The 22,921-nt window shown below is 57.1% G+C and overlaps 1 protein-coding gene and 1 non-coding gene across 2 annotated transcripts; both read right to left on the reverse strand.

Annotated features, from left to right (window-relative positions):
* Positions 1 to 336: 336 nt before the first annotated feature.
* LOC141935989 (transcription elongation factor SPT5-like) lies at positions 337 to 22,740 on the reverse strand. The gene is made up of 14 exons (XM_074852717.1): positions 22,616 to 22,740; positions 21,793 to 21,892; positions 18,073 to 18,253; positions 16,550 to 16,629; positions 16,065 to 16,133; positions 15,460 to 15,545; positions 10,198 to 10,308; positions 7,740 to 7,932; positions 6,167 to 6,359; positions 5,030 to 5,910; positions 1,952 to 2,069; positions 1,076 to 1,258; positions 882 to 977; positions 337 to 667 (listed from the first exon to the last, which is right to left on the reverse strand). Exons 11-14 carry the CDS (start codon positions 1,988 to 1,990, stop codon positions 521 to 523), a joined length of 465 nt encoding a protein of 154 aa, XP_074708818.1. The 5' UTR covers positions 1,991 to 2,069; positions 5,030 to 5,910; positions 6,167 to 6,359; positions 7,740 to 7,932; positions 10,198 to 10,308; positions 15,460 to 15,545; positions 16,065 to 16,133; positions 16,550 to 16,629; positions 18,073 to 18,253; positions 21,793 to 21,892; positions 22,616 to 22,740; the 3' UTR covers positions 337 to 520.
* Positions 21,608 to 21,692, reverse strand: LOC141936006 (small nucleolar RNA SNORD45). Its single transcript, XR_012626687.1, has one exon. It is a non-coding gene; the product is annotated as a small nucleolar RNA SNORD45 (small nucleolar RNA).
* Positions 22,741 to 22,921: the final 181 nt, after the last annotated feature.

A 22,921-nucleotide genomic window follows, 5' to 3' on the forward strand; every position in this document is an offset into this window, starting at 1 on the left:
GGCGGGGAGGCGGGGCCGGCGGCGGCAGAGTCAATGAGAGGAGGAGGCGGAAGCGGAGGCGGGCTGTAAGGGTGCAGCATGTGCGCAGCCGGCGCTGAAGCCGCCTCAGCCTCCGCCCCGGAGCGGGGTCCCGGTTCAACACCCCCCACCCCCCCCCGGGGGTCCCGTTTCAACCCCCCGCCCCGGGTCCCGCTTCAACCCTCTCTCCGCCCCCCGGGGGGCAGTGTAACCCCTTTCCCCAGCCCTGTGGGGCACAGGGGCCCTGGTTCACACCCCCCACCCCCCCTCCCCCCCAAGCTTTACAGCCCCCCCCAGAAGGCAGCACAGAAGAGGGGGTGCTGCACCCACAGGCGTTTATTTGACAACTAAACCTTGTTACAAGCAGCAACACTGAACAGGGGGAAAATACCGGGTGTGTAGGAAGAAACGGGGGAAATAAACCGGGTGTGTAGAAAGAAAATAGGGGGACACAAAGAAAACAGGGGGCAGCAGCGGGGTGGGGGGCACGGGGGGGCCCCCCTCAAGCCTTCACCAGTTTGCCGAGGGAGCGGAGGTTGAGGCTCTTGAGCTCCCCTGAATCCATGAAGACGAACCCCTCCTCCTCCTCCTCATCGATGTCGATCAGGTACCCGGTAGCTTCACGGTCCTCCCCCAGGATCACCTTGACCTGAGGTGGGGGGCAAATGGGGGAAGAGTGGGCCTTGAGGGGGCTGGTGGGGGGTCCCAAGGGTGTTGGGAGGGTCCCAGAGGGGTTGTGGGGAGGTCCCAGGGGGGCTGGGGTAGCACCTGAGAGGATCTAGAAGGTCCCCAAAGGAGCATGCGGTGGTGGGGGGAGTGTTGGGGGGCCCAGGATAAAGGAGGGGGCTGGGGGGGGGCCCTACCTTGTTCCTTCTGGTGGGGGTGACGGGCTCCAGGTGCTCGCTGGAGATGCTCACCACCTTCTCGCTGTCGTACAGGTAGACGAAGCACATCCCGCCCTACAAAAACAAAAAAAGGGGGAGGGGGAAATCAGCATCACCATGTGTGTTACCCCCTCCCTGCCCCAAAACCACCTCCCGGGGCGGGGGGGTCTCACCATGACGCTGCGGATGACGCCGGTCTGTCCCACCACCCGACTGTCACGGTAGGTGTCACGGACCTTCACCTGGATGTCGGTGGTCACCCAGTCGCTGGAGCTCTGCACGATCCCTGAGCCGGGGGTGTGGGGGTTGTACCCCCCTGGGGAGGGGGCCCCAGGGGTCCTGTGGCTGGTGCTGGCCTGGGGAGAGAGAGAAGGCGGTGTTGGGGGGTGTTGGGGGGCTACAAGGGGGGGTTTGGGGGTCATAGCGGGGCTATGAGAGGGTTTGGGGGGTTGTAGGGAGTTTAGGGGGCTGTAGGCGGCTACAAGGTGGGTTTGGGGGGTTGTAGGGAGTTCAGAGGGGTGTAGGGGGGCTACGAGGGGAGTCTGAGGGTTGTAGGAGGGCTACGAGGGGAGTTTGGGAGTTGTAGCGTGGCTATGAGAAGGGTTGGGGGGTTGTAGGGAGTTTAGGGGGGAGTAAGGGGCTACAAGGTGTCTTTGGGGAGTTGTAGGGATTTTAGGGGGGCTACAAGGGGAGTTTGAGGGGGATGCTTGGGGGGGGCCTGTGGATGCAGGACAGGGATGGGGGATGCTCGGGGGGGCCCTGTGGATGCAGGACAGGGATGGGGGATGCTCAGGGGGGCCCTGTGGATGCAGGACAGGGATGGGGGATGCTCGGGGGGTCCCAGTGGATGCGGTGCTGGGGATGCCGGATGCTTGGGGGTCCCTACGGGTGGACGCATGAGTGTGGTGGGTGCCAGGTCCCATCTCCCGCACCCTCACCCAGAGCATCCCGATCCTGACGCCCTCCAAGGAGCTGCCAGCGGCCCCCGGCCCGGTGAGCGCAGCAGGAGAGGATGAGGAGGGGGACGCCGGCGCGCGAGGGGGATTTACCAGCGTCCGTGACCTCCCCGTGCTCATCGCTGACCCCATGGGTGCCGCAGAGCTGGTCCCTGAGCTCAGCGTGCCCAAAGCAGAGCCGGCCGTCACCAGCGGGCAGCCGCGGGTGGAGCTGGACTGTCAGTACCAACTGATGCACGCAGTCACACGGGTGAATAAGCGGCTAGTTTTTTTATTACTAAAAGCATGCGTTTTTATATATCTCAGGGGCCAGAGCGTCACAATATAATTGGTAAAAAAGTTGCTTCCAACGTTCTCATTGGATAACCTGTATCAGTTTTCTCCCTGGTTACTTCGTGCTGTGCAAGTCTGCAGCTCCCTGAAGTTACTTTCTTGAAGCAAAGCTTCCCTTTCTCAAGGGTACACTGGAATGTTGTCAAGGTCAAACTCCTCTTCAGTCAGGTTCTCGGCAGACCTGCTGCCTTCCCCAACAATTCCCCCTTTTTGTGTTTGTGTAAAAATATTGCATGAGCAGTTTTTTGCAGGGCCCTTTGCAAGAAAGTGCCAAAGCAAGGCAACATCAGTACCACAACCACAACTGTCGAGATAATTAGTCCCAAAGTCCTGACCACAGATATTAACCATCCGGACAGTCCCCAGCTTTTGGACGTTTTGGTAACCAATCTAGATTATCATCCACCTGTAAATGTTTCACTCCTTCTTTTAGCTGCTGTGTGCTTTTATGGATCGACTCAGAACGATCCGATAAATTCATACAACACATTCCTTCAGAATCTTCGCCCCCACGTCCTTGTGCTAAAAGCAAGGAATCTACGGCAGCTCAGTTCTGCAAAGCCGCGTGTCTGACGTATCTGCACCAGTTAGTGACCCAGTGAGGGCCAGTGGTGCAGCCCTGTCCTGTTCCTCAGCCAACACCCCAGCCAGTCCATTTCTTTAGTGCAGCCGCAGCAGCGACTCCTGGTGCAAAAAGGGAGGATGCGATAATTTGACCAGGATTCCACAATGTTACTCTGCCATCACAGTTCTCAGCACATCGATGCATATTCCTTTCCTGTCGCAATTCTTTGTGTCTCTCTGTAATACCAGGTGTTAGCACAGTAAGACGACCAAGGCTACGGGGGCCACCATTAAGTTTTGAGGGCCGTCCTCCCCACGCTCTGTCCCCACGTATCAAGAATATGCAGGGGGTAGAGCAACGGGAACACCAACTGACTGAGAGACCTTCGGAGGGGTAGAGGCACACCAGGCTGTTGCACTGCGATAGATTGGCTTTACCTGCTTTTCCTGAGCCATCTGTAAAAACAGTGAGGCCTTTCACGTTTCTGACCAAATGGTACTTCCCGAGCAAATTTCAGCAGGGCTGTGCTGGCAGGTGATATGAGATCTGTCCCTGAAAACCTGCCATGGCTGCCTGCAGCTCGTGATTATTTGCCAGGCACCATTCGAAATACCAACTGTGCACAGGTAAAACAACCGTAGCCGGATCACGCCCCGTGAGTTCTAAACATCGCTTTCTGGCTTTTATGATTATGTCAGCAATAAGCTCAGACAGTGCGGGAGCAGTTTTTCGCGGCCAGAAGGACAGAAACATCCACTCTAGACTATGCAATGGGTCATCCCATTCAGGGTTCCGTTGTACTGGAGCCCCGAATGGGACAGTTTTGTCAGTTAGTACAGAGAATTGTACTACCTGAGACAGATCTATTCGAGAGACAAATCTCCCGTGTGTAGATTGTTCCTCCATATGAATGACACTCAAGGCTTCCTTGTTTAGTATTCTGGGTTCTGCTGGATCATTAGAATGTTTTAGTAGCTCCAATAACGGCTGTAATTGAGAACTGGTAAGTCCAGGACAGGGCCTTATCCAATTTAAGGATCCCATCAGTTTCTGTACATCATGGAGAGTTTTGATTTCAAGGTCGAGTTTCACAGGTTGGGGCATAACCTGCTTGCTTGTCACTGTCATTCCCAGATATCTCCACGGTTCTACCTTTTTTGCACCTTTTCAGGGGCAATAACCAATCCGTGTTGTTGCAAGGACTCTGGCTAAGTGCTCCGTGCTGTTCAACTGCTCCTTGCTGTTGCTGCTAACAGGATGTCATCCATATAATGGCAGCAATAGCCAGGAGGGAACTTTTCTCTCACAGGTGACAAAGCCTGGGCTACAAACCATTGACAAATTGTTGGCGAATTTTTCATGCCTTGTGGCAAACCTTCCCAATGGTACCTTTTCGAAGGCTCTGCATGATTTCGAGAAGGCACAGAGAACGCAAATTTTTCTTTATCTTGGGATGCCAATGGGACAGTAAAGAAGCAGTCCCTTAAATCCATCACAATGATTTCCCAAGCCATAGGAATCATGGCAGGTGAGGGTAGGCCCGGTCGCAGGGCCCCCACTGTGGCCATAACAGCATTTATTTGCCGTAGGGGATCCCTCCTCATCCTCTCCTGCTGCGCTCACCAGGCCGGGGGCCACTGGCAGCTCCTTGGAGGGCGTCAGGATCGGGATGCTCTGGGTGAGGGTGCGGGAGATGGGACCTGGCACCCACCACACTCATGCGTCCACCCGTAGGGACCCCCAAGCATCCGGCATCCCCAGTGGCGCATCTGTGGGGCCCCCCCGAGCATCCCCCATCCCTGTCCTGCATCCACAGGTCCCCATTTTCCTGAATCGCCATTTTCCTGATTTCTTTCTAATTACAGACACTGGAGTACTCCATGGGCTGGCAGAAGGCTCACTATGTCCAGCAGCTAGCTGTTCATCACCAACTCCTGCAGGGCCTTTAATTCCTCAATTGGCAGGGGCCACTGATCCACCCCCACGGGGTTATTTCTTAACCAGGTCAACGCAAGGGTGGGTTGTTTTACACCCTGCAGCACAGTGGCCCCTGTCAGAAATCCGTAGTAACCTTCGCTCCCCGGTGTGACAAACGGTCCCTCCCCGTAGGTTCAGGGGGGCTGTCGTCACACGGGGCTTGGCCCTCAGGCTCGGGGACCAGAACAGGCGCAGCTGCTGCCCCTGCTTGTGTTGACCCTCCCCGTCCTACCACTCCCATTCCCGTACTTACAACTGGCCAGGTGGGTGGCCACGAGCACTGAGATACAAGTTACCTCGGCTCCTGTGTCCAGAAGTCCCGTCAGTTTTACTGCTGTCGGCGAGTGCCCTCTGCTGGATAGGACACAGCCCGTCCGCGCTCTCCGGGATGAGACAGTCTGTGACCAGACCTGCGGGGTCCCGTGCAGCCAAATCCTCCGTCATGTCGCTCCCGACGTTCGGTTTGGGGTCACAGCTCAAAAATGGTACGAGCTGAGCAACTCGAGTTCCTGGGGAATGGTTACGGGCGGGCAGGGAGTAGAAATCCCAGCACAAACGTGCCCAGTATAATCATCGGTAATTCCCACGTGCACAATTAGTCCACTCGAGGTGCTGCCAGAGCTCCCAGTCAATCAAGCACTCAGCCCTCGCCCTGTAGGTCCTTCAGCATCCAGCGGTACTTTAACGATGTCTGTCGGTGAAATGGTGGCTGTGTCGGCAGTGCAGACACCCAGTCCTGCTGCCCCGACAGCTCTGGCCGGGAGCCGCTCACAGAGAGGTGCCGAGCCCCTGACGTGCAGGAGGGATTTTTTACCGTCGCGTGCCCCCTCGCGCTCGCCTTCCCGTTCCCCTGGAGAGGCTGTCCGCTGGCAGGAAATCTGCACCAACATTGTTTGGCAAAGCGCCCTATTTTTCCCCAGCGGCTGCAGGTTACTCCTGCGGAATTGCTGGCAGAGTTTCTTGGATTTTCTTGTCTGGCAGGGCAATCTGCTTTAACACGTGCCCCCGGTCCACATCCAAAGCACTTGGGAGCGGATTTAGCCTTCATGGCCGTAGTAGTGCAGCCACTTGATGCTCCACAGTGCCAACTTCAGAGCAGGCAGCGACTGTATCAGGCACAGAGGGGTCTCCAGGCATGGCTTCAATCATTTTTTGGCAGTCCTCGTTAGCGTTATCTCTTGCCAATGGCAAGAATACAAGACATTGTATCCCATAAGTTTTGCCCTGCTGCCTGCCACGCTGATACACTAAACGCCGTGGCAGCTGTTGCTTCAAATCCGTGCGTTTTGCTCCAAACGAGCATTCGCCTGAGCCCGTATTCACTAGTCTCACCACCCTTCCGTTGAAGCAATGCTTTCCATGGGGACAGTGGTGTTTCCTCTCCTTTCGTTAAATGCTGTCCCATGGCTACAGTCCCGTTCCCGGTGGCTCACCTTATCAGGTGTCCAAGTTCAGGTCCGGACCACGCAGGTTCCCACTGCTCTCAGCTCCGCCGGGCTCCGTCTCCACTCACGCCGTCCTGCAGCCCACTTCGGCGAAGTCGCGAATCCCCAATCACGTCCTTGCCAAGTCGCCGTCTCGGCCTCGTTGCACGTCGTCGTCGCGCGTCGGGATCACCAGATGTCGCTGTACAGATGGACAAAGCGACACACACACACACGGGTGAATAAGCGACTAGGTTTTTTATTACTGAAAGCAGGCATTTTTATATATTTCAGGGGCAGCGTGTCACAATAGAATTGGTCAAAAAGTTGTTCCCAACATTCCCATTGGATAACTTTTATCAGTTTTCTCCCTGGTTACTTCATGCTGCTGCGTAGTCTGCATCTCTGAAAGTTATTTTACTGAAGCAAAGCTTCCCTTTCTCAAGGGTACACCGGAATGTTGTCGAGGTCAAACTCCTCCTCAATCAGGTTGTCGCAGACCAGCTGCCTTCCCCGACACTGTGAGACCCATGGGCAGTCTGTCTGTCCAGAGAGGCTTCTGAAGAGCTGACTTCAGACACGGGAAAGTCCCTTCCAACCCAAACCATTCCAGGATAGGATTCTAGGATTTCTCTTAGTCACGGGTTCCTCCCTGCAGGCACAGAAACGCTCCCTCGCTCTTCTCCAGAGCCACCCCTGCTCTCCAGAGAGCCTTTCCCCAGGCGAGCGGGCAGGGGCTGGGCTGGCCGGCCATTCCTGGGGCCCACCCGTGCTCCCCGCAGGGCCCTGCTCTGGCGGTGCTGCCCTGCAGAGCCAGAGGGCTGGGGTGCCCCGGGGCCGTGGGGTGACTCTGCCCTGGCCGTGCTGCTGGGGGGGGGAGCAGAACCTGCTGGACGGGGATCCCTGCTGCTGAGCCCTCTCCCACCATTCCCGAGCGCTCAGCAGCCAGGGACGGCTCTGGGCAGGACCATGGCTCACAGGGGGGCTGTGCCAGATCCACCCCGTGAGTTCTTCCCAAGTGTGTCCCAAACCCCTCTCCAGTCCTGTGTCCCTTTGCCTGCTGGCTCCTCCCAGCCTCTCCCAGAGGGGATCCTCAGCACGGCCCTGAAGATCTGCACATAGGACACCACAACGAAAACAAACCATCCAAGAGATAAACAGGCAGTAACCATGATAAGCCCAACTTCCCTGAGGTAGGAGCGTGAGCGGGAGAGCTTGAGGATCTGGGGGATTTCACAGGGTTTTGCCTTGGTAGAATGATAATGAAAATGTGTTGGCAGTGTGCAGAAGAGAATTGAGCAACCCAGTGCCCCAGGCAGCTGCTGCCATGTGGACACAAGCTCTGCTGCCCAGGAGGGTCCCATAGTGCAGGGGTTTGCAGATGGCAACGTAGCGGTTGTAGCACATGATGGTGAGGAGACAAAACTCTGCTGTGACTAAGAAGAGAAAGAGAAAGGCCTGGGCAGCACATCCTGAGCAGGAGATGCCCCTGTTGTCCCAGAGGGAATTGGCCATGGCTTTGGTGAGAGGGGTGGAGATGGAGCCCAGGTGGAGGAGGGAGAGGTTGAGGAGGAAGAAGTACATGGGGGTGTGCAGGCGGTGGTCGCAGGCGATGGCGGTGATGATGAGGCCGTTGCCCAGGAGGGCAGCCAGGGGGATGCCCAGGAAGAGCCAGAAGTGCCAGAGCTGCAGCTCCCGTCTGACTGTGAGTGTCAGGAGGAGGAACTCAGCGATGGAGCTGCCGTTGGACATTTGTTCACTCTCGGCATGGGGGCCTGTTCACAGAGGAAAAGACATCACTAAGTTAGGACAGATTTCTCATTTCTGTCTATTCGGTTTCTCATGAAGCTGCTGGAGAACACAGAGGTGCCCTGGGAGAGCTGTGCCCTTCTGCAGGACAGGCTGCAGCCCAGCAGGACCCCACTGGGAAAGAGTCGAGTGTCCTAAGGACGGGGTGTCCTGAAGAGTCAACTGGCTCATTTGTATCACCCTGAGCCTGCAGAGTGCGAGGGCACATGGACATTTTACTCCCATGGAAACGTCTGCATGGCAGTGCCCACAGGGATTGCTCACGGCTGAACCCCACCCCATCCCAGAAAGTCCGGTGATACCAGCACGGGGAGCAGAGGCCGAAGGGGAAATATGGAGAAATGCCACAGGGCTGCTGTGAGGAGGCAGGACAGGGACAGAGGGTCGGGCTCTGCTGGGTGGGAGAGGAGACCAGGGGGTTCCTCTGGAGTAGGTGTCTGCACTGCAGGGGATGGCAGGGAGGTGCCTGAACTCCTCCTCCCGAGGTGTTTCCAGCAGCAGCTCCCTCTTACTCTCTGCCCACGTCTCTGCTGCCTGGAGCTGTCACAGCCAGGAGCTGCTTCTCTGTCCCCAGGTCTGCTCCCTGTCAGTGCTCACAGCCCCCATCCCGCCCGCTGTGTGCTCAGCTTGGCCCTGCAGACCCCTCCCGGCAGCAGGGCCCTGCCCAGGGGCATCTCTGTGTGTGCAGGGGCTCAGGAGAGGCTCAGACAAGTGCTAACGAGACCTGGGGCCTTAGTGTCTGTTCCAGAAAGGAGAAATAAATTCCCATCTCCCACTGCCCGCCCAGCAAAACAAGAGGACACTTACTGGGTTAAGTACTGTGAAGATTTCTCCTCCTTCGAGCTCTCCACACCCTCCTGCTCCCGTCTGCCTTTCCCCTCTCTCTGCCCCGCTCCTCTGCCCTCGGTGCCTGCAGGCAGTGCCCCCAGCCCTGCTGCGCTTGGCAGAGGAGCTGCTCCTGGGCAGAGCTGGCTCTCTGCAGCGCTGACCACTTGCCCTCAGCTCCCTCTGGCCCAGGAGCCCGGCCCAGCTCCGCAGCAGAGGACCAGCCCAAGGCATTTTAAGGACCCCTCGGGTGGGTTTGGGGCCGAGTCCATGAACCCCAGGCAGCAATAGGAAGTTGAAGAGCCTCTCAAGAAGTCCAAGTCAGATGCAAACTCCAAAGTTCCTTGGAGTGTTAATGGGTCCCAGTGAGGACCGTTCCTGACAAAGCCTCCCCAGGGGCTGTTAGAGCAGAAAACTCCAGGCAGAGGTGACAGGTGGTGAGAGACGAGAAACCAGGCCTGCGAGGAACTAAGAAAAACAGCCTGAGAAAGCAAAAGTTGAGGCTGATCAAAGAAATGCCTCAGACACTCGCAAGACAAAACTCTGAGTCACAGGGTGCATTCTGTGGAGGCCGAAGCTGATAAGGCTGCCCGAATAACACAAGATGGGACTGGAGGAGGGAGCCCTGTGGAGACAGGACGGCTCTGCTCTGGGGCACCTGACCAAAACTTCAAGGGCCATCTGTCCCGTGAATGACCTTTGCTTCATTATCCACGAAATGCATATTAAAGTTCACACCCCTCAATATGCTAACGAGGGCTAACATGATCATGCTAATTACATCATCCCATGAAACACCTCACCCCTCCCACACATGGGATACGTAGGTGTGTGGGTCGACCTGGGGGACGGACCCAAGGAAAGTGGGTATAAATCAAGGGGGGGAAGGAAGGGGGGGCCTGGAGAGTGCAGGGAAGCGAAGAAGACGGCTGCCTCCTGTGCCTCCTGGAGCCCTCGCCGGCGGGATCAGCGCAGGAACCCGGACGGGTGATCTGTATTTCCCCATTCCCTCTGCCTCCCTCTTTTCCCTTTCCCATTAAGACATGCAAGGCATATTGTATTGCTTGCCACAACTCGCTATGTACCTAGCCAACTATCGTGTGTTCAGTTAGTACATTGTGGGTAGTTCATAAATGTTTGGACTTGGAGACTTGTTGTCCGCTCCGTTGGGGTGATACTAAAAAGCCGGTCGAGGAAGAACTCTCTAAGAGTCAGAATCAGAGTGTTAGAAAGCAGGCATTCTTTACTGCAGCGCTGGGTGCACGGGGGATCGCTCCTCCACAAGCGTGCACACCTTGGAGCGAGAAGCGGCTCCTTTCTATAGTGTAAAGCGTTTACATATTCATTATAATTCCGAGAATAGCGAGAGATATTACAGTTAGTTTTGAGAAGTCATTAACACAAACCCCACCCCAAGTCTCTCTCTGTTGCGCCTGCGCAGGGGCTCCTGGTGGTCTTGGGGGGGGTCTTCAGGGTGAAGACTGAAGATGCCCCCTCTTCCTCTCGTGACGTCTCACCTAGTTACCATTTCTAGAGTTATGACAACTTAGCCTTCACTGAGTCACAGAATCACAGAATCGTCCAGGTTGGAAAGACCTTGAAGATCCTCCAGTCCAACCACTGACCTAACACTGACCGTTCCCAACTCCACCAGATCCCTCAGCGCTAAGTCAACTTTACTCTTCAACCCCTCCAGGGATGGGGACTCCCCCCCTGCCCTGGGCAGCCCATTCCAACGCCCAACAGCCCCTTCTGCAAAGAAATCCTTCCTAAGAGCCAGTCTGACCCTGCCCTGGCGCAGCTTGAGGCCATTCCCTCTTGGCCTGCTGCTGGGTCCTTGGCTCAAGAGACTCCTCCCCCCTCTCTGCACCCTCCTTTCAGGGAGTTGCAGAGGGCCAGGAGGTCTCCCCTCAGCCTCCTCTTCTCCAGACTAAACCCCCCCAGTTCCCTCAGCTGCTCCTCCTAAGACTTGTTCTCTGGATCCTTCACTAGTTTCGTTCTTTTCTGGCCACATTCCAGTACCTCAATGGCCTTTTTGGGGTGAGGAGCCCCAAAACTGAACCCACTCATCGAGGGGCAGCTTCACCAGTGCACAGGGGTGAGATCCCTTCCCTGTCCCTGCTGGCCACGCTATGGCTGATACAAGCCAGGATGATGCCATTGGCCTTTTTGGCCACCTGGGCACAGCGCTGGCTCGTTATCCATCAATCACCCCCCAGGTCCCTCTCTGACTGGCAGCTCTCCAGCCACTCCTCCCCCAGCCTGTAGCCCTGCTGGGGGTTGTTGTGGCCCAAGGGCAGCACCCGGCCTTTGGCCTTAGTGAAACTCCTCCCGTTGGGCTCAGCCCATCGCTCCAGCCTGGCCAGGTCTCTCTGCAGAGCCTCCCTACCCTCGAGAGATCAACACTCCCACCCAACTGGGTGTCATCTGCAAACTGACTGAGGGGGCACTCGATCCCCTCGTCCAGACCATCGATAAAGATGTTAAACAGGAGTGGCCCCAAAACCCAGCCCTGGGGGTTCTTCATCCCTCTGTCGTCTCCACCACAGGCTGTCCCACCGTGTCCCACACCTGCACCTCTTTCTCCACAGGCTGTAGACATCCACCCGGCTACCACGCCTTGCTCTCACCGCAGCATCTCCCTTCCTTTACTGAGATCTCTCCATCCTCCCTGGCTGCTCCTGGAAACACAAAGCCTGGGGCTGCTCCAGTCTCCCTCTGGGTGACTTGTTACACCACAGCACTGCCCTTCGAGTGACAGGGTTTGTGTCCAACCTGGGCCTCCCCAGCTGCACGTAGTGGCATTAGTTCTTTCTCATGCTGTATCTTACCACCAAGAAAAGCTCCACCAGCTCTGAAATCCCCCCTCAGCCACTCTCAGGCTACTCCTATAGTGCCTGGAGCCTTCACACCACTGCCCAAAGAACTCCAGGTCCCTCGGCCCCCCCACACAGGCCATGGGCACTAGGTCCCGAACCCCACCTTGGCAGAGCTTCACTCAACACTCTCCAGGTCCCCCCCTACTTCTCCAAACTGGGGAGCCACACCCTGGGACGCACCCGTGTGTGTGGGGCCACACCAGTGCTGAGGGGAGGGGGATGGGAACTCAGGGTGTCGGGGTGGCCCCCGCTCCTCCAAATGCAGCCCCGTAGGCAGCTGCCCTTGTTCCCCGTGTCCATCCTCTCCTGGCTCGTAGGGCATCCCTCGTAGTGCCCAGGCCCTTCTCCTCAGAGTCGCTGCTCAGCTGGGCAGGCCCCAGATGTACGGGGCTATTTGCCCCCTGCCTGTGCAGGACCGACCACTATTCCTTGCAAAATTTCAGGTGACTTCCATTTGCTGAACCCCAGGTTTTCTCAAGGTCTCCTTGGACTGAAGATCCATTTGGTCAGCTTTTAATGTTTGTGTGTAGCTGGCTCATCTGGATTGGGGGGTCTCTCAGAAGAGAACAACGTGAGGAGTTGAAGGGTACTACAAATACCCCCTGCTAGAGAAACTCTGGCTCTTGAGGGGCTGGTACTGCTAAGGCCATGAGGCTGGGCCTGGAGGGGAAGTTGCCCTTCATGGGGGAGAGCAGCAGGAACGTGTGGAGCTCTGCCTGGGGATGGAGGATGAACCAGCTGAGAGCTGAAGGGTCACAGGCAACACTGTGGTGGGCGGATGTCTGGTACAGACCCCCCGATGGAGGAAGTAGATGGACCTTCTTCATTCAACTGGAAGAAGCCCTGGGCCTCATGGCGGACATAAACTATCCCCATATTTGCTGAAGGGGCAACACAGCAAAGTGAAAGTCATCCAGGAGGTTTCTGGAGTTCAGTGACAACATCCTCCTGACAAGGGTGACTGAGGAGGCAGCGAGGGGAGGTGTCCTGCAGGAAATCATACTTAGGAACAAGGAGGAGCTGGTCAGGGATGTAACAATCAGGGGTGAGAAAGTAGAGTCGAGGCTCCCGAGAGAAAGGAACAAGGCAAAGAGCGGGACTTCAGGAGAGCAGGCTCTGGCCTGCTGAGGAACCTGCCCGGAAGAATCCCATGGGATACAACACTGAAGGAAGAGGGGAGAGCTGTTGGATGGTCAAGGATCTCCTCTGCCAGCTCCAGAACAGCACACCCAGACATGCAGGAAGTGAAGCAACACGGCAGGAGGCTGGTGTGGATGAGGAAGAAGCTCCTGACAAAACTCAAGCATGAAGAGGCAGCCCATGGAGGGTGGAAGCTGGCTGCCTTCCAGCCTCAGTGGTTCTGTGACTGTGCTGGAGAGAGACCTTGGGGTGTGTGTGTGGCAGGGAGGTTGGGAGTACTGGAGGGATGAGGGGATCCCAGGGCCAGCTCCTGGACAGCTGGAGAGTCTAAGCTCAGCTCCTGGAGAGATCACTACCGGACGTGTGTCTATCTAGGGCTGTTTGCCACTGCCACAGCCCAGCATACAAACAGCCCAAACCTCGTTTCTCCTTTCTCCACTGACAGTGGTTGTGCTCGGCCTGCAGACCTCCGGGGGCCCCTTCCAGGATGGGTGACGCTGCATTTCCTTCCACCACAGCTCTTCCCTTGAGGATGACGGGGAGAGCACTCACGTTCCCCATGCCCATGGAAGCCAGCAGGCATAAGTTTGGAGCGATCAATACGGACTTTTTTGTCCCCTTGAAGTCACTGACGCAGGGCTGCTCGGCAGGGAACCTCTGATGCAGGTTTCATCCTATCTGAGCTTAACCTTTGGTTTTCTTTTTCCTTCTTTTCCCTCCCAAGTTCTTCATTTTGATCACCCTCATACACTCCCTACAAACAGCCCAACTCTGCTCTTTCCCCACTGCCCCTGGCTTTGCTTGCTTCGTGCCCTCCTAGAGTGTTTCTAAGAGGGTTCTCGTGTTGATTCCTGCCTTGCTCAGTCCAAAACCAGCAACTCCTTTTATTAGCTGTGGTGTCCTGCAGTTTCTTACCCTGTGATCTGGTGTTGATGGCTCACCACAACCAGGGTGAGGCACCTGCACACAAACATTAACAGCTCGCAGAATGGAGCTTCAGTCCAGGAGGCCTTTGAGAATCTCTGGGATTTGGCCAACAGAAACTTCTCAAGTTTTACAAAGAGAATTGACCAGTCCTACGAGGGGAAGAATAACCTCTATTGATCCCAAGGTGTAAGAATCAGGAAAGGAAGGCAAGAAACACGCATGGCTGAGTGGAGACCTGCTGGTCAAAGAAGGGCAAGAAGGAAATGCACAGGCAGTGGCAGCAGGGACAGGTACCCTGGGATGAGTAGAGCAACTACTCATGTAGTAGGGATGGGGTCAGGAAAACCAAGAGGTGGCTTGAGAGGAACTTGGGAAGGGATGCAAAGAATAAGAAGAGCTTCTACAGGTACGTCAGCCTGAAAAGGAAGATCAAAGAAAGTGCATCCCCCTGATGAGCAAGACCAACAAACTAGTAACAGTGGACAAGAAGGCTGAGGTACTCAACAACTTTTCTGTCTCAGACTTCACTGCAACCTCTCTTCCCACACCTCTCGAGTGGATGCACCGCAAGGCAGGGACTGGGGGAGCAAAGTCCCTCCCGCTGTGAGAGAAGATCAGGTTCAGGACCACCTGGGGAACTGAACATACATAAGTCTGTGGGACCTGACGAGCTCCATCCCAGAGTCCTGAGGGCACTGGCTGATGTTGTTTCCAAGCCACTCTCCGGGATATTTGAAAAGTCACGGCAGTCAGGGGAAGTCCCCGCTGCCTGGAAAAAGGGAACCACTGCACCCATCTTTAAAAAGGGCAGAAAGGAGGACCCTGGGAACTACCGACCTGTCAGCCTCACCTCTGTGCCTGAGAGGATCACGGAACAGATCCTCCTCGAAGCTGTGCGGAGGCACATGGAGGACAGGGAGGTGATTCGAGACAGTCAGCGTGGCTTCACCAAGGGCAAGTCCTGCCTGACCATCCTCGTGGCCTTCTAGGATGGGGTGACTACATCATGGACAAGGGAAGAGCTATGGATGTCATCTAGCTGGGCTTCTGTAAGGCCTTTGACATGGTCCCCCACAACATCCTTCCCTCAAAATTGCAGACATCTGGATTTGATGGGCTATTTGGGGTCCATACTGGGACCAGTACTGCTTAATATCCTCCTCAATGACACGGACAGTGGGACCGAGTGCACCCTCGGCACGTTTGCAGATGCCACCCAGCTGAGTGGTGCGGTTGACACTCCCGAGGGACAGGAAGCCATCCAGAGGGACCTGGACAAGCTGGAGAATCATGCCCATGTGAACCTCGTGAGGTTCAACAAGGCCAAGGGCAAGGTCCTGCACCTGGGTCAAGGCAACCCCTGCTATCAGCTGTGGATGACGCAGGGGTACTGGGGGATGAGAAGTTGAACGTAAGTCAACAATGTGCCCTTGCAGCCCAGAAAGCCAACCGGAGCCCAACAAGAAGCTGTTTCCTGCTGTGCCTCCAGAACACGGGGTGCCCCGAGGGCTGGCACTGGCTGCCCCTCACCAGAACACCCCAGTTTGCTCTAATCTGCCCTTGCCTGGGGCACACGGCGGGTGGGACGGGGATCTCCTCTACAGACCCCCCCGGCCTCCCTCAGCCACTCTGCTCATCGCTGAGGGGCAGCCAGAGAGGACCCGGGCGCCCGCAGAGGAGAGGGGACGAGGACACGCACACGCACCCGGCCGCAGAGCGTACCTTTGCTGAAGGGGCTTATTGATCGTTAGAGGGAAACGGCCCAGGGCTCCCGGGGATCAGCCAGGGCTGATCATCTCCTCGTGCCGCTGCAGGGGAACAGAACAAGGGTGTCACCACCAGCTCCGGTCCTGAAAGACAGAGCTCAAAATGTCACCCCCAGTGTCTGCTGGGACACGGGACGGGACTTGTCCCCACCGTCTCTCTCTGCAGAGACCTGGGGAAGGAGAAGGGAATTGGAGCCTTCAAGATAGGACTTGGCTCTCCTGAGTCCCATGAGGCACCCAGAGCCCCTGGCCCAGGGTGTCGTTGCCCCGGGATGCCCCTACATCTCCCAGAGCCTTGCCCAGCCCTCACGGTGATCCCGGGGTCTGGATGGCACCAGAGCCCCTGCCTGGCCTGCACGGTGACCCTCCGGGGCTGCAGAGCACCACGGAGCACGTGGGAAGGCACGGGGACAGCTCTGTCCAGCTCACCCTGATGGGGGACACGGGGCAGGGACAGTCCCCTCTGCATCCCTCTCCCACACCCAAGGTCTGCCCACCCCTGAGGGCTCAGGGATCCCCCAGGACCCTTTATGGGGGTAGAGACACCCCGATGCTGCTCACCTGGACATCAACAGGGGCAATCAGGCATTTCTGGTCTGCAGCTTCCACCAGCTCGTCACCCATCAGGGGCTGGGGAGAAAGGGAGGGTTAGGGACACGCCCGAGTGCACTGGGAGCTACTGGGGGGCAGGAGACAGCGGTGGGTTCCTTGGGGAAGGGGCTTCTGGGACAAATGGTGTATGTGAGTCAGCAGGGTGCTGCGCAGAAAGGAGTGGGGGTCCTGGGGAAGGGGCCCACCTGGGTGCGTGGCTGTGTACTGGGGCATCCTGGGGTGTACTGGGGTGTAATGGGATGGATGGGAATGCAACGGGGTGTGGAATCGCTGGAGAACAACGAACATGTTGTGAGCGATCCAGACCAAGGGGCCTCACTGTAACAACAAGCTGCAGCTGTGTTCAAGGACATAAGCAAGGCCGAGATAGATTTAGAAACTACATTCCTGGCCAAAAGATAAAGAAGTTGGACTGTTGAAAACAGGATGCCTACCTAGTGGGAGAGCAGCGTGTGGACACCACACCGGGACCAATCGTAGAGGGCAAAAGGGTGCGTGAACAAGTAGCTTTAGCCTATTAGCAATAAGATAGCGGCGCGTGAAGCTTGTGATAGTGTATAAATTTCTGTGTATCCTTTAATAAAGCGGCATCAACTTGATCACAGCCGTCGTATAAGTTGTGTCCGGGACTTCCGCATCAGCAATGGGGACCCCGGGGAAGGGGGCCTCCCTGGGAAAACACTGGGGTGTAATGGGTCACACTGGGCTGCCCTGGAGTGTCGTGGCCATGGGAGGGGAGGGTCTGGGGCCAGCAGAACCCGTGGTACCCAGCCCAGCCCTCTTCACTCGCCCGACACTGATTCCCCCCTGGAGTGAGACCACGAGACCTCACTGGTCACTGGGATGTCCCCAGTCCCAGCAAGGGATGGGAGGACCAGTGTGCCCTCCAGTCCCCCACACTGGGTGCCCTCCAAGTCCACCCCACTACCGACCCCCAGGCAAGCACCTCCACTTGCTTCTAATAATGCCTGGGGAAGAAGAGCAAAGGGTGCTCTGGATTGGACCCTGCTGGGGCTGGGGCACAGGTGTCCGCAGTCCCCGCAGGCCTGTGGCTTCCCCCTGCTCTGAGCAGGAACATCCCTTCTGCACCCCCCAGCCCCATTCCTCCAAGTGTCACCTGGGAGAGCTGTCCATGCAGGGACCAGGGGCGGGGATGGGGACAAGGAGATCGTGGGGAATTCAGGGCCTCCAAACAGGACGGGGTGGGGATGGGGGCAGCCAAAGACAGGGCACTGGGGTGAATTAGTGGACCCCAAGGGCCTGGGCTGGGGATGTTGAAGGGCCAGGACTGCGTCAGATGGAAGTGGGGGGTAAAGAGATCCAAGTGGAGGGGACACGGGGACTTCAAATGCTGTGGTTGGTGGGGACAGAAGGAAGAGGACTGCAGAGGCCAAAAATGAGGGGATTGGGAGAGGGACTGGGAGTGGGGGTTCAAGGAAGGGGATCTGGGGACACCACCACTGTGGACAGGATGAAAGGCAAAGGACTGAGGGGAAAGACAAAATGAAAGGCTTTGGAGGGATCAAAGGGAGGGAATTTGGGTACCCTAGATGGGACATGGAGGAGATCCCGGGGATGAGATGTGTGAGGGGACCAAAAGGATGGCCCGGAGATGCACAGAAGGGATGGAGGGGGGAGCACCGAGACAAGGAACTGGTTGGGACCCTTCCAGGGAGGACACAGGTCTGACCATTCAGTGAGGAACTCGGGCTCCAGGCAGAAGAACATTAATTGTGGGGGAAGTGGGGGAAGAGACACAATTGTGGAGGGGAGAAAACTGCACTGCCCAGGGCTGGGGGAGCAGGGGAGCCTGCAGGAGCCCCTTGCTTGGGAAAGGGAGAGGCCAAGGCAAGGGGCTTCGTGCTCCCCACTACGATTCCGTTCTGCAGGAGCTGATGTCCTGCAGCCAAGACCCATCCCCAGCCCTGAGCCCCTCCCTGTGGCACTGGGGACTCACCTGAGCATCTCCCGCGGCGCACAGCAGGATGGGGAAGAGCAGGGCCACGCCGAGCACTGCGACCTTCATCTCCTCTGCGGTGTGGCGAGTGCTGGGGGAAGCTGGGGAAGGTGAGAATTTCCACTGCCTCACAGAAGTGACGGCAGGAAAAAGAGGGAAACTTCCAGAAGTGCTCTCAGCCCTGTTCAGAGAAGGTGGAGGAAGACAGCACGAGTAGGATTAGCTACACGTTAGACCAAGCTTGTAAAGATCCTTGTCCATCTCCTTATCAAAACGGCAAACTCATGACATTTTATTTTTTCAATATGCTACTGTTACATAAACACGAGCACGTCTTTTTAGATGCCATTAAACCCGCGGATAGGATCTCCCTGAACAGCACCTTCCATGTTAAGTGGCTACCAAATGCCACCCACCTGACCGGCAGCCTGTTTTCAGCGCAGCAACCAGCACCGTAAGCCGGAGGAGTGCCTCCAGTTCCTTGGGGACACTCAGACATCAGCAGTTACTGACATTTTTCACCTCCTGGAACTGGAATCCAGTTGCTGGGGGCTACGTCGGGCAACCTGCGCCCCTAAACCCGATGCTGCTGCTTGAGGTGGCTCCCGGGCCGAGCCAGCGCAGGGCAGGGCTGTGCCCAGTCTCAGCACCACGTCCTACCAAGGCAGCCCCACGGAAATACAGCTGCAGCCTCCCGGCAGGGAAAGGAGCAACCCCAGCTCTCCAGGGTAAGTCTGGACCTAAACCGCCCCTCTCCAGCTTTACGCTCAGGTGACACGTGCCAACACCGACCCCGGACCAGGGGAACTCACAGAGCAGCTCCCGCAGGGACGTCACGGGGGAGCGCAGGGCAAGAGAGAAGGGGCTGGGGAACGTGCACCCGAGCCCCAACTCTGCACGCGGAGCGAGGGCTGGGACTCCTCAGAAAAGCACAGCTGGCCTGAAAGAAGTCGACCCTTCCCTCCTCACCTCTCCTCGTCCCAAACGCAGCTGTACAGGCCACGCGGTTCTCCAAAGGGAACGGGGCCCTGGTTGCTCATCGCACCCTTGCACGGTGCCACGGCCTGCGGCACAGAGGGACAGCCTGGAGGGGTTTCTCCTGGAAGGGAGCGGGGTGGGGAACAAAATCAACATCACGAACAACACCACCACCACCACATCCAAGCCACCACTGAAAAACAGGAAAGAAAGTGCTATAAGACCCAGGTGGAACAGTGAAGAACAACAACAATGAACTCAAAATTTCCCCCTGTCCCGCTTCCGTTTCCAGCCCACGGAGAGTTTCCTCAAGAATCACCAAGCGCAGGTGACAAACCAAGGGATCTGTGTGTTCACAGCACAGGAAAGCAAACGGCTCCTCCTCAGCTGGGGTACCCTGCGATAGACCCCCACACCAGCCCAGCCAGTGCCCCCTGCACACCGCCGGCTACTGCGGCGCTGGATCTGCAGGGCCCTGCTGGAGAGCGGCCGGGCCGGGGCCTCTCCCAAGCGCTGGGGACTTTTTCTCCCAAGAAAAGCTCCACGGGAACGACACCGCCAGGGACACGCAGCAGCAGCAGCTCCGAGTCCAAAGTCAGCTCCACGGACACTGCGGGCGCAGAGTGACTGAGGGTTTGTGCTGCAGCTTCACAGCGCTGCCTTCGGTCCCGCACAAGTTCTTCACTGCCAGGACAAAATCAGGAGCAACAGTGCTCGACGAGCACAAAAAGCTCTTTTTCCTCCGTCCCACCCAGCGAGATGCCTGTCCCAGCCTGCACGGGCGAAGGCCACAGCTCACTGCCCTTCGGCCGCCAGCACAAACCAGCCCTCCGGCACTGCTGTAACCAGCCTATCCCAGCGCTGGCAGGCCCAGGGCCCAAAGGTTTCCTTTCTACGGGCAGAATTATTTCTTTCCCAGGCAACAAGAGCCCTGAAGTTTAGAATCTGTCCGAAAGCAACGAAACACAACTCCGTCCTTCACCAAACCTCCTGTTTCCTAAACGGGAAACCAACACACGTTCAAAGAGCCCGTCCAAGGAACCCTGCCCTCACAGACTCACCCACGCCAACCCAGGCACTGCAGTTTCAAGGTCGAAAAATTACCCCAATTTCTCTCCACCCTCTTTCTGCCGATTCCCTCTCTAAAGAGAGTCAGCAGTTTCATTTCCGTCAGCAACACGGAGACATCCGAGAAGAATCTGGGGAAAAAACACCACGGTACAAACAACGGAGGGGCAAAGGTTTTAACATTTATTTCTTCAAGAAAAATCAAAATCTTGGATTTATAGAAGACTGCGCTTAACTGATTGCAAATACTATTGGGCAAGATACTTAACGGAAAACTCGGCTCCCTGCAGTTCAGCTACTGCTGTCAAAAACCACGAAGGGGTCGCCAGACGAAGGTGAAGAAAAACTCCAGGGGAACTCTTCCCTGCTTCCCAACTCCCACCTCTTCCCTCAACACCACAAGCGGGCTGAGTCAGTTTTACTTTATTTGCACTGGGTCCAACAGCAGAGATTTGATGCCGGGGGAATTCCGTGATGGGGTAACGGCGCCCTGGACTTGCAGACTCGCAGCCTGGGCGCTGCTGCCGTTTGCCCACGCGCAGGCAGCGCTCGAGCAGCTGCCGAGGAAGAGCGCCTGCAGGCAAAGCTGCCAGCAACGCCGACTTCCAAAGGGCAAGGTTTTTACTGATGGTCCAGTTGGAACACCAGGAGCGAAAAGCAAATTGCAGTAACTTCAGGAAAACAACACGGGCAAAGGGATTAGACACAAACTGCACAGGGAGGGAAAAAGAAAGCTCTGAGTAGGGAACACCGAGACTTCTGAGCCAGCACTGACTTGAGCCACTGAAGCCCCGTGACACAAGGTCACAGGAACACAACAGTGCTGCTCCTGAGCCCCAGCTGCCTTGAGGGTTTTACTCCTAACACGTGCCATCTGGGAGAAGAGGAATTCAGCAGTTATTATAAACAACATCTATGAAGAATCAGATGAATATTCTAGGGGCAACCCTGAAAAACGCCAACAACTTTCATTTCCCAGCCCCAGAGTTTGCTGGAATCTGTATTACAGTCGCCAGCTAAAATTTAAGTCTGGCACAAATGCACATGGAACGTACAGCCCCAGCAGAAAATAGATCATTGTTGCTTTTCCGCCTTAAAAAGCCAATCTGAACCCGTGCCTGTTAACTGCGACCCGAGGCAGATGTGACCACGACCCTTCCAGCCTTCTGGAGGTGCAGGTGGGACTGAACAGGGTGGGGGCACTCGGAACAGGCTCACCCAGGCAGGCTGGGCACGATCACCCCCACGTCTCTCCACCAGCACTTGCTAACGCTGTTCCCCTGGGGTATCCAGAGCTGCAGGCAGGGAACGGGAAAGCATCTTCTCTAACACCAGCGTTCAGCCCAGAACTCTGCCTCCCCAGCGCCCAAACGGGAGAAAACTCAAACTGTGCCCCTTCTCCTCACACCGGGTGAGAGTTTGGGACACCAACGGGATGCCACAGCAGGGAAAAGCTCCAAGGACACAGCCTAAGGGAACCGGAGCTCCCCGGGTCTCAGAGTAATTCTAGAGCTAAAGCTGGGACAGACATCAACTCCAGATCAGGTAAGACAGGCCAGCGCTCAGCCCTGACCCGGGAAGGCAGCCTCCTCCCGGCCTGCCCAAGGGGTTCCAACCCAGCACACTTTCTTCCCAAAGCAGGACGCTGCCTTATTGCGGTGTGACGCCACTCACCCGCTCCTGGAGACGGCACCAGAGGGACACGGCACAAGCCATCAAGCCGCTGTCTGGGAGCACCAGAGCCCTCTGGGGACTGTTCTTCACCACGGGGCCCCTGAGAGAGAAAACAGGAGACAGAAGAGATGGTGAGACATTTCAGCTACGGCGGAGTGACCTCAGGGCAACAAGTAACACTGAGACGGAGCCCTTTTGCCCTGGGGAAAAGCGCACACCGAAGAAAGACCCGCTGAACAGAATTCTCAAGTCAAACAGAGGGGAAAAAAGCAGATTTGAGGAGCACAACATAAGAACAGACTACCACAAGACCTCTTTTGTATGGTACTAAAGCGTAAACACACCACACGTACGCCAAAGCTATTCCATAACCGTGTGTTTCATGTCATTGTTCCACCGCTATTTCAATATATTTCAATACGCAGCAATCTCTATTTCTGTGCCTATCAACAGCCAGAGAAGCCAAACCTTTCCTCTCCCTCTGGCCAGACGCATCTTTCACCTCATCGTACACCAGAAGCATTCGGAACACCCCACAGCGATGGGCTACAAAATCCCAGGAAAACCCGCAGCTAAGAAGCCTTTGGAGAAGCCCGCTGCAGAATTCACGAGGGACGCAGACAACATCACCAGCGGAGGAGCATCAGCAGCACAGCGTTCCCAAACTGACACCTTCTTCAGCAGATGAACCCGAACAGCTCTGCCCCGGGCGGTTTTTCCCTCAGACAGTTCCCGCCGCGTTTCCTCCCCCCGCCCCTGCCGAGGCCGCGCGCACCGAGCTCAGCGCCCGAGCAGAGGCACCAATTCCCCTCCGAACACCCACCGGTTCTTCCCGCGGCACCCGATCGCCCGCTCAGCCCCGCTGCCGGGGTCCCCGCCCCGCTGGGACGAGCGGCCGGGCCCGAAGCCCCCCCGGGCCCAGGCGCCGGCGGCTCCAGCCGGGCCCTTCCCGCCGGAAGGGAAAGAGCGTCCCGGCGCGGGCCGGGGCCGGGGCAGCTCCGGCGAGGACCCCGCTAGAGGGGCCCGTCCCAGCGCCTGACCCGCGCGGGCGCGTTCCAGCGGTGCCGCGGGCGGGCGGCAGCCGGCGGGCGGGCGGGGCGCCCTGGGCAGGGCAGGACCCCGTCCGGAA

Source organism: Strix uralensis, chromosome 30 (genome assembly GCF_047716275.1).
Source record: "Strix uralensis isolate ZFMK-TIS-50842 chromosome 30, bStrUra1, whole genome shotgun sequence".
In the NCBI taxonomy this organism is placed as follows: Eukaryota; Metazoa; Chordata; class Aves; order Strigiformes; family Strigidae; genus Strix; species Strix uralensis.

Coding starts and splice junctions, on each gene's coding strand:
- LOC141935989 (XM_074852717.1), bottom strand. CDS start 1,990: ATGGGGTCAGCGATGAGCACGGGGAGGTCACGGACGCTG. Junction 1,259..1,951: donor CGGGGAGGTCACGGACGCTG/GTAAATCCCCCT, acceptor CTCTCTCCCCAG/GCCAGCACCAGCCACAGGAC. Junction 978..1,075: donor GCGTCATCCGCAGCGTCATG/GTGAGACCCCCC, acceptor TTGTTTTTGTAG/GGCGGGATGTGCTTCGTCTA.